Source organism: Misgurnus anguillicaudatus, chromosome 19, assembly GCF_027580225.2.
Source record: "Misgurnus anguillicaudatus chromosome 19, ASM2758022v2, whole genome shotgun sequence".
NCBI lineage: Eukaryota > Metazoa > Chordata > Actinopteri > Cypriniformes > Cobitidae > Misgurnus > Misgurnus anguillicaudatus.
In genome coordinates, this window is record NC_073355.2 from 41,009,660 (window position 1) to 41,020,479 (window position 10,820).

Consider the following 10,820-nt stretch of genomic DNA (forward strand, 5'->3'; position numbering starts at 1 on the left):
AAACAACTTGGCGCTAAATGTGAAAATGATAATTGAGTGGGGTTGAAACTAGCAAAAGACACTTGCGTTGCACATTGCACCGGGTATTTCATAGTGTAAAAACAGTGTAAAAAACATCATACTGTGCTATTCTGTTAATATCCACAGGAGACCCTTGATATAACCAAAATATTTCACAATGTTTAGCTGGGAAAGAAAAATGTATCATCCATGCCTTCACTCACCTTACTTTTCCAGTTAGAAAATGTTTTATTCTCACTGTACTTCTTTGCAGTGTCACAAAGCTGTAGAAGTTTTGTTGAATCTTCACCCACTATTTTAAGGATGTCCTCCCTAGAAAGAAAAATGTGCAAGTAAATGTAGCAAACAAAACAAAGTTGTCCCTTTTAATACACACCAAGCCCCACTAATGCCATGTATATGTAGGGTAGACATAAAATAATAAAAAGATTTTAAAGGTACAGTGTGTAAATATAAGCGGCATTTATCGGATTGCAACCAACGGCTCAGTCCACCGCTCACCCCTGCCTTTCGAAGGTTGCACATAGAGAAGCTATGGTGGCTGAAACAGGACAAACATTGTGTTGTCTGAGACAGCAGAGAGTAGATAGTCAAGCAATGAGGTTTCTTTACAAAGATAAATTAAGAAATTATATTTACTCAATTATTAAGTAGAACGATATGTTTTGAATATTATTTTTACTTCATATATTATGTTCATAATTGTGTAAAGTCTCTGACTTTAGGAGCTTTTTGCATGCTAGTTAGAACAACATAAGAATAGTGAAGCAGACAGCTTATGGTAAATACGCAGTTCAAAACGTTTATTTGACAGCGAGACGTTTTTCTCCCCATTTGCTGAGTCTGGAACAACCAGAGTTCTTGTTCTTTGTGCGTACTGCATCTATAAGGGGCTAATTACAACACAAGCGCTTTAAAAGCTTGGAAACGCAAGGCGTTTTTTAAAAAAGAGCAGTGCGACGCAACTTTTTATATTGCAAAGCAACCACCGAGTCAGCTGTCTTGTCAATGAAATATTGAAGCATGTGCAGAAACTTTAAAAAGAGGTTGCTTGCTCTGACCTTGTTTGAGGGTGAGAGGTGCACAAACACGCAGGAGAGAGTAAGGCCCGCCTCTCCCCTCATTCAATTGGACAATGGAAAGACGCGGATGACGTCGGGCGCTTCTCCGCTCTCAGCACTCTTTTAAAAGTGCGTGCTGCGACTGGCGGCAAAAACCGCAAGGCGCTCGGCGCACATAAACAGCGCGCAAACGCTCCCTGCCCATAGAATATCATTTAAAAAAGGCGCCTGCAACTGCCATAAACGCTTTTGGTGTGTCCAGCCCCTAAGAGTGCTTTTCGCCACTATGTTGTTCTTCTTCTGTGTTTTAAGAGCAGTTTTCCCTTTTAGGGATACTGTAAAAACATTGTGCCGTACTGTAAAATGTCAACCCGTGGTGAATGTCGATAACGGCTCATTCCAAGGTAATAAAATATAACGGTTCATTATGTTAGGCCTTTATACAACAGTAGCTGTGTTTACATGGACAATTGTAATTAGTTTAAATGTTCAATCCGATCAAAAATGCTCCATGTAAATACCTCAATCAGAATTAAAAGGGACAAACCAATTAAAAATCTAATCTGTTTAAGAGGGGTGGTTTATACCTTTTGTAATCGCTTAAAAGGACATGTAAACACTTGATCGGATGGATATCTGAAACTGGGACACTCTAGTTGTGTCCCAAATCCAGGGCTGCGACCTTCTAAGGATGTATTTTAAGACTGACTGCGTCACAGCAGCGCAATTTGAGGCTAGTAAGGTCGATCCTTAACAGCCGAGGCTATCCCACGATTAAGTGCGCGCCTGCAACGGCTGGATATTCTAAAATAAACAATTAAAACTTTTGTTAAATAAAAATGGTATTTATCAGAAAACATTTTCTTGTCACTGTTTTAGTATAGACCCTTTGCAAACACGTGACCTAGACCACGTGACGACGCCATGCTGGACGGCAAAATCACTGACGCACTAGGTTGATTAGTAATAGACGAGCGGGATTTTTGATTAGTTTTAAACAGTTTAAATATATATTTCACTAAAATACATGGCTTCTTATATTAAGGAAGTTGCTGTGCCGTTATCGGTCGAGGTAGGGCATTTGGTAGGTCCTCACAAAAAGCGCTATTTAGAGAAGTTAGAGATAGCGGGACTGGATACCGACCCTTACCTTCTTCCTCCTTCAATTTTCACGGACCTCATTAAACGCAGAGTCTGCCCGACTTCAGCCCGCATGATTTGTACCACTATGTGGTAAACGGGATATCCCCATACACTTGTGCTGATCTTAAGGCTTTCAAAAGTCTGCAGAGCTGCCAACTTCTGAGTTCAGCTTGGAGTGAGATTTTTTTTGGGGGGTGGGGGTTTGTGGTAATAATTTTTTATATAAGTCCTAACCATTTGCCAATTGATAATAGTGTGGATTTTAGCTATTTCTGTGTTAAATAGTTGGAAAAGACTGCGTTAAAATGGTTCACAATACAAATCGAATCATATTTTAGAAATTAAATTGAAATAAAAGCTTTTACTGAGTTTAAATGCCTGGGATTAGAGTCTTTACTATTATTTTATACACTTCTATTATGCTTTCCTTCTGATAAAAGTGCCAAAAAAGTTGTTAAAATCTAATGAATAGGCAACTGGTCTCTGTAAAATGTATAACTGCAGATAACAGCAGCTTTGATTCAGTTTATCCAGTGAGAAAGAGAAGCGTAAAGTGATGTTTGTGATTGGTGATAGAGGGACTGTCACAATCAAATAAACCAAATGAGTAGTTTAATATTAAACTAAAGCAACAGATAATGTGTATGTCAAGACCATATAATTATATTTCGTAGGCTATATATTATTGTTTATAGATGTCAAATATCAATTTACTTTTTTCTCTTTTATTAAAACCTGTAACCGCAAACATCACGCAGGCTTGTACTGCTTGCAAACATGCACACGCGAGTGATGGTTGATTAAAATAGCTGTTTTCTGAGGGTATCTGCGTGCGTGGAATCCGGGCAATTCTCTGCTTTTCATCCAGACCTTGACGCTTTGTGTGTTCGACTGGTGCGGAGCTGACTGATCGGCGTATGACATCAGAGTAACGCGAGAGCAAAGGTAAAGGCGGACCCTTTTGTAACATTTCGACTTGCTCTCGCGGTACTCTAATGTCCTCGCTGCCGAACTTCCTGCGCAGCGCCACATAAAGTGAAATGCTCTTTGACTCTTTGCAGCAAAGTACCAGCAACATGGGAAGGTGGCACGCAAAAGACAGTGAAGGTACGCTAAAATATAAAAGTGTCAGTACTGCGAGCACTGGTTTAGCTACTTACATCGTGAAAATGGTTTGTGGCGTGAGAATGGGGTCAATTGCGTGGGTCTCACGGTGAATGCGTAAGAGTTGGCAGCTATGAAATGTATGGTGTCACTGCAGCATTAAACAATAACATTCATGTAAAAATAATGTATTTATGCCACTTTTCTGTAATGGTAGGTGCATCATAGCAACACGAAATAACCATTTAATGACCCTAACGAACACAAACACGTACTTGTTCGGCTTGCCGTCCGTCTACAACATAGCACTTCCGCCGTCCATCATGGCGTCCATAATTCGCGCGAGTAGAGCGTGACGTCACGTGCAAGGGGTCTATTATAAGATATGTTTTGTGTTAATATTATTCTGTTTATGTTGCGTATTTCTAATGTTAATTAATTTGATATACTGTTGGTTAGTTTAATCTACATCAACGTGTATTATTTTATAAAATAAATTAATATTTTTCTGATTCCATATTTTTAAGTCAGAAACGTCTCTGCTGTGTCCTGCTGACAGGCGCGGTGGGCGTGTGCAGCAGGTGACGTAAAATTATGTGTCCTCCGAAGGTTAGACCGTCTCATTTCAGTTCTCAAGGTTGTATGCTTAGAAGGTTGCAGCCCTTGAATTAGGACAAAGCTTCTGTGCATGTGCAATCTTCTTTTTCTTTTTTAATGGCGGTTTGCAAACCCACTTAAAGATGCATTTCTGACATCTACTGGACTGGAGTGTGGAGCATGGAGCATGTTCAATGACGTAGAAGTGGCGTAATGACGTCTGATGCAAAGAATGTAAGTGTGTTGTTGAAGGAAGTCACATGAAGTGACTGTCTTGTCAGTCTTAAATTTTCCTAATTTCCTTTCAATCTTCTGTGAAGTGATATGAGGCTGCATTGTCCGGCCAGTCCCTGATTTATTCTCTGATCCTCAAACGCCACTGTAGCTTTTCCTGATCTTTCCTCTTAACCTGAACTTGATCACTTTTTCTCATCCGTAGTTCAATGTGTGTTGCATTACATCTCCCACTCTCCCTACCTATAAGAGGTGTTGCTATTGAAGGTGTGACTTGGCGTGAACTATAGACCCGCTGCAGCTCTTTGAGCTGAGTAGCCCCACAGAGTAATGGATCTTCTCCGGACGAAAACTCCAAAGTCCCGACAAGATTAGCTGATCGAATGGTGACATGATTTGATTGACATGAGGTGAGGTGCAGGTGAGCAATTAAAATCTGATCACGCATTCCGTTATCCTCGCCGTCACGGAGAACGCGCTCATGGTTGCGAAGCAACAAAAGACGCGCAAATTCTCATGTGCTTTGGAAAGAAGAAAGAAGTGCTTTAACACACGTTTTTAGACGCAACTGTGAACGGCTCCTTAAACGTTTACATCAATAATAATAAAAAAAAATGAAACTAAATAAATAAAAATCTTTTTGTGGGCCGGATTATGTTATATTTTTGACACTAAACGCGGGCCGTATTGGGGGGGCACAAATGGCTCGCGGGTCTGGAGTTTGAGACCACTGATGTAAACGCTATAATAGGATTTATCAATCAGAATGATTTCATTCTGATGGAGGTAAAAGGTGTTTCATGTAAACGTAGCTAATGATAAAATACTTATGTTTATTATATTGCATTTCTATCAATAGATCCTCCTAAAATCTACACAATGCACCTTTAAATGTCTTCATAAAACCTCATAAGTCTTTAAACATCTGACAAAAGTTTTAATTTTGACCATAGGCCACCTGCTCTCCAGATATCACTGTCATCCACTACTCTTATTAACTTACCTCCTTTTAGCTGGGATTTTATTACAAGCCTCAGTGATCTGTTCTGCTGTTGGGTCTTTTCCGTCACCGTTCTCCCTTCCGTTATTTAAGATACTGTAAAGTTTTCCTAAATCCTCATAATATTGAACTTCTTTTCTCTCACCCAGGTTGCTTAGAACAGTTTTTTTCCTAAAGGAAATACAATTGTGCAAACACAGAGTAGGTAAGCAATGTTTTGATCTTGTGGCAATATTGTTCCAAGTCTTCTGAAGTCATACAAAAACAGACCAAAATGTTATTCACTGATAAGGTGCTCAGAAATGTACTACAAAAGTTGCACAACTGATGATATTGAAGTCATACATCACTGTGTCTTGCATGTTTCATGGCCACATCACTGACCTCAAACCAGATGCAGTGCTTTTCTGTTTGTATTAAGCAATTATTTGATGACAGAAAAGTCATTTTGAGGTGAATTGTTTCTTCTAAGTTCTCAAACTTAATAATAATAATAATAATAATAATAAAAATAATAATAATAATAATGTTTTATTTGTAATGCACTTTATACATGAAGGACACATCTCAACGTGTTATAGGTACACAGATAAAAACAATACAACATAAAAACAATCAAGAACAGCATAAAAGCAAAATTATATTAAGAAAATGCAATAAAAAATAAGTATGTCTTTAATTTATTTTTTAAAAACCTCTAAAGACTGTGGCGACCTCAGGTAAGTGGGGAGGGAATTCCACAGTCGAGGCGCAGCCTCCTGGAAAGCCCTATCTCCCATAGTGCGGAGTTTGGACTTAGGGACCCGGAGTTTGTGGCTATCAGAGGAACGGAGATGTCGGGTTGGATTATGCCTATTGATTAGTTTTTTGAGGTACAATGGTGCACTGCCGTAGACACACTGATAGGTAAGGAGACAGATCTTGTACTCAATCCTAAACCTAACAGGTAGCCAGTGGAGTTTATAGAGGATGGGTTTTATGTGCTCAGTTTTACGCACCCTCATCAGGACCCTGGCAGCGCAATTCTGGATGTACTGCAGTCTCTGGATGCTACTGCCAAGGATCCCGATGAGGAGTGCATATCAGTAGTCAAGTCTTCAGGAGACAAGTGCATTAACCAGCTTCTCTGCATCCGAAAGAGAGAGAAAGGGACGAAGTTTGGAAATGTTCCGGAGGTAAAAGAATGCACTCTTACAGATAAATTGGATGTGGGTGTTAAATGATAGGTGGGGGTCGAATCGAACCCCCAAGTTTATTATAGAGAATGTAAGAGGAATATCGAGGCCAGATTATGAGTAAACTGTCAGGGGGGAGGATCACAGTTGGTGTGGGGTCCCAATGAGGATACCCTCAGTTTTAGAGGTGTTTAACTGAAGGAAGTTATCAGTCATCCATGCCTGCGTCTCCTCCAGACAAGTAGTTAGAGTGAAAAATAATGATGCAAAGGGTGTGGGGTCCAGCCTAACATAGAGCTGGGTATCATAAGCATAGCAGTGGAAGGAGACTCCATGCCTGCTGATGATGTGGCCCAGGGGGAGCATATAGATGGAGAAAAGGGAAGGGCTAAGAACCGAACCCTGAGGCACTCCACATGTAACTGTGTGTGGCCTCGACCTGGCTCCCCCCAGGGTCACATACGCAACTCTATCAGTCAGGTCTGACCAGAACCACCAAAGTACTGTGTGTGAAATACCAATAAAGTGTTGCAAGTGGTGGAGAAGGATGGCATGGTCAACAGTGTCAAAGGTGGCTGAGAGGTCCAAGTGCAGAAAAAGAGATGGAAAGCCCTGGTCAGCAGCCACAAGCAGATCGTTTGTGACCCTGACCAGAACTGTCTCTGTACTATGGGCGGTGCGAAAACCAGACTGGAATTTTTCATAGAGACTATGTGAGCGAAGGTGATTGTGGATTTCAGTGTCGATGACTTCTTCATTGACTTTTGAAAGAAATGGAAGGTTAAAGATTGCCCGGTAATTTGTGAAAATATCAGGATCTAGAGAGGGTTTCTTAAGCCGTGGGTTGATAAGTGCAGTTTTCAGAGAGATCGGAAGATGGCCAATTTGCTGAGAAAAGTTTATGATGGTTGTGATGAGAGGGCTTAAGAGGGCCATATTTGATTTTATAAGGGAAGTGGGAAATGGATCCAATGAGCACGTTGAGGGTCTCATGTTGTGTATGAGAGTCTCAACCTGTCTGTGTGGAGAGTGTAATGAGAGAATGTTGGTGCAGTTGTTAGGGGAGTGGATGGAATGACGTTGTCAGGTATTAGATTAGAGTTTATTATACATTTTTTAATCATAATAGTGAATATTCAGATGTTTAAAGTGAAAATCACTGACATAATTTTGGGCCAGATTTACTAACAGCTTGGGTCAGTGCAAACCATCATTTTGTCGTTAAATAACAACTGTCGAGATTTACTAAACACGTGCAGTGGAAAATAAGCACGGCAAAGACACAAAATCTATGGAAGGATAGTATTTAAATGATTCACACAACACGATTTACTAAGATTTGCGCTTGTGAAATTACTGCCATTTTACTTAATGCCCCTACTCAGCCACTTATGGCGAAAAAAGAATGTCTTAAAACATTTTTTGCTTGAAATGGCTGCAACTGTTGCTGCTAGTAGGAGAGATCAGAGAGTGCATGGTAGAAGGAGATTCTTTTTTTCCGCACCAGAAGAAAAGATTTTCCATATTGTTTGCCAAGCCATGTTATTATTCATTTGCTGCAGAAAATGAAAGATGACATGAAGCCCTCAACTACAGTAGAAGTCACACAATACCAGTTGTTTCAAAACTTTTGCAACCCTTAATTTTTTGTCCTCTGGTCCTTTTCAGTATAGTGTGGGTTCATTGGCTGGGATTTTCCCTTGCGCTGTCCATGGTATTGAAGTCACTGATGAAAATAGTGCATAAGTATATAATATTTCCATATTGCCCAGAAGATAAAGAAAATATTGCTCAAGAAAATAAAAGGTTTTAGGCCATGTCAGGTTTTGCAAGTGTGCTTGGGTCAATTTATCAGCTTTTCTGCGCAAGTTGAAAGTATTCAAAATTTGCATGACACAAAGTTAAATCTTGGGACTAATCAGGAGTGAGGAACACGTTGCTTTGCGTTTGCAGCATTACAATACAGTATGTTTGCCATTAATATTTTATTAAAAGCCTCAATCTATCTAAAGGGGCGTACAAACCGCAAGTAGATTACATACAAAGTCAACGCAAAGACAATGTGAATGACGCAAATTGTGTGGGGCACTTGCCGCAAAAACACGTGCTATTTGCCTCAAACGCATCTTTGCGCAAGTTGAAATATTCAACAGAAAATCTGTCCCTTAATGTCATTCATACATTACCTGACATCATCCCAGAAATAAGGGTGATTTAAGACCTCATGAATGGTTGGTCTCTCTTCCGGGACTTTGTTGATCATTCTCTCGATGAGATCTTTTGCCACAACATCATCAACTTCATCAAGAGAGTAATTCCCTTTTCTAATTTTAGCCTCTTGCTCCCATAGGCCATTTCCTTTAAAAGGATGTTTCCCATCAGAGAGGATGTAGTACACTAACATGCCAGCAACCTAGAATACATGACAAACTGTATGAAGCACATGCTGATCTGACAGTGAGTATATAACTATATCAAGATATGACATTAAAGCTTTCCATATTTGCTTTCATTCGCACATCTGTGGCTTTCACTTTACATTACTGTACTTTCATTGTATATAAATGCGTTTTAGTGTTTAGATTATAATGAGAGATTATAATCAAAAAGCTATTCAAAAACCTGGACATCTGAGCACATTTTGTATCCAGTTTCTCCAGATTGATCAAGGGTCTCCACTGCCTCCCAGCATTTGGTACCAGCTCTCGCAGTGTACACTGTACTTTTATCATCCTCCAGTCTACGGCTTATACCAAAGTCAGCCAGTCTTGCATTTTTTCCTGAATCTGTTAATTATGTTAGAGTTTTGATTTTACTTTATAATATAAATAAAGTGTTAACAGTATAAGAAAACTAAAATAAAGATTATTAATCCTAATAATTTTTAATACCTATCAAAATATTTTGAGGCTTTATATCTCGATGTATCACTTTAGCACGATGAAGAACCTGAAGGCCAAGAAGCACCTCCTTCACTACATTCTTCAAAGCAGTGACTTTGATTTCAGCTTCTTCTTTACGCAGCTCATCCATGTAGCCCTCTAAATCATATTCACAAAGCTGTAGCGCAAGATAATAAAAATCATCATCCTTTGCTAAGTCCACATATCTGACTATGTTTTTGCTCTCAAGCTTTAAATCTTGTAAAATCTTCACTTCATTTTCAAAGTTTTCGTCGTTTCTTATAATTCGTTTGATTGCTACTTCAGTACCGTCTTCTTTCAGACCAAGATAGATTTGTTTTCCACTGCATTTTGGGACAATTAGGTATTTGTCATTTTTAGAAAAGAAGATGCTGCCAATTTGCTTTTTTGATATGTCTTTCCGAAACTCCTCTATTTTACTTCTGTGCTTATTAGAGGAGCTTTTCCACCTGATATGAATGCCAGGAGAGGTCTGTGAGGAAGATCCTAGACACCCAAACCAACAGGAAAGATTAAACAGAGTTCCTTATTCAGAATCAATTACTGTTTTAATTACTGCTACAGTCTCACCTTCAAGTTCTTTAATGAGGATAGGCTCCTCCTCTTTTAGTACTTTGAAAAAGTATGATTTTAGGGCAGCTCCTCCAGAATTCACAACAAACAAGAGATGTCTTGTTTTGTCTTGATGTGCAACTCTGGCAGTGATCTCCGAGTACTTCTCCTGGGACATCATTTGTTTTTCAAGCAGCTTATCAGCGATAGGCATCACAGACTTAACTTTAACAAGAGCTGAGAAGTGTTTTTCCACAAAATCTGAGAAAACAAGACAGACATTTAATTTAATAAATAAAAAACTCCAGGGGCGTCGCTAGACGTCCTTTACTGGGGCACGTCCCCCAATGTAAATCTTAAGTTTACATTTTAGCAGTTAACTTATGTATTAATTAACAAAGATAATTGCGGCAAAACGGATCTATATGGAATGTAGTTAGCCTAACCAATTCATGTTTGAAAAAGCGGTGCAGCAGTCGCACTAACGCGTACATGCACCAATTCATGTCCTTGCGCATACAAAATGCCACGCGATTGAGTTGGCGTATGAAAACATGATGGGGCGGTTTCTCGGACAAGGATTAGCTTAATCCAGGACTAGGCCTTAGTTTAATTAGGAAATATAACTAGTTTTAACAAACATGCCTTACTAAAAACATTACCTGTGTGCATTTTGAGGTAAAACAAAGGGCACTGATGTATTTTAAGATATGTAAGTGGAAGTTGTTTTCAGTTTGGAGAGCTCTAAAAAGTGTTTAAGTCTAGGACTAGTCTAATCCCTGTCCGGGAAACCGCCCCGATGAGTTAGCAGTAATGACTGATTATTTTAGTAGCAGTCATAAAATAAAAAATATCCTTGTAAAATAATATTTACATAAGTTAATTAATCATTGTTATGTTAAAAGCAAATGTACATCAAAATATTTTTCTGCTTGTGTATTTTATTGCAAACATGTTAATAATGTTAAGTAGGCTATATGAAGATGATACTTAAATATTTTTAAATACA

At 39.1% G+C, this 10,820-nt stretch overlaps 1 protein-coding gene across 1 annotated transcript; it reads right to left on the reverse strand.

The window, feature by feature from the left end:
- Positions 1-5,091: 5,091 nt before the first annotated feature.
- On the reverse strand, positions 5,092-9,671 carry LOC141350915 (serine/threonine-protein kinase/endoribonuclease ire-1-like). Its single transcript, XM_073856760.1, has 4 exons — positions 9,227-9,671; positions 8,958-9,121; positions 8,522-8,748; positions 5,092-5,331 (listed from the first exon to the last, which is right to left on the reverse strand). Exons 1-4 carry the CDS (start codon positions 9,366-9,368, stop codon positions 5,160-5,162), a joined length of 705 nt encoding a protein of 234 aa, XP_073712861.1. The 5' UTR covers positions 9,369-9,671; the 3' UTR covers positions 5,092-5,159.
- Between the last annotated feature and the right edge of the window lie 1,149 nt (positions 9,672-10,820).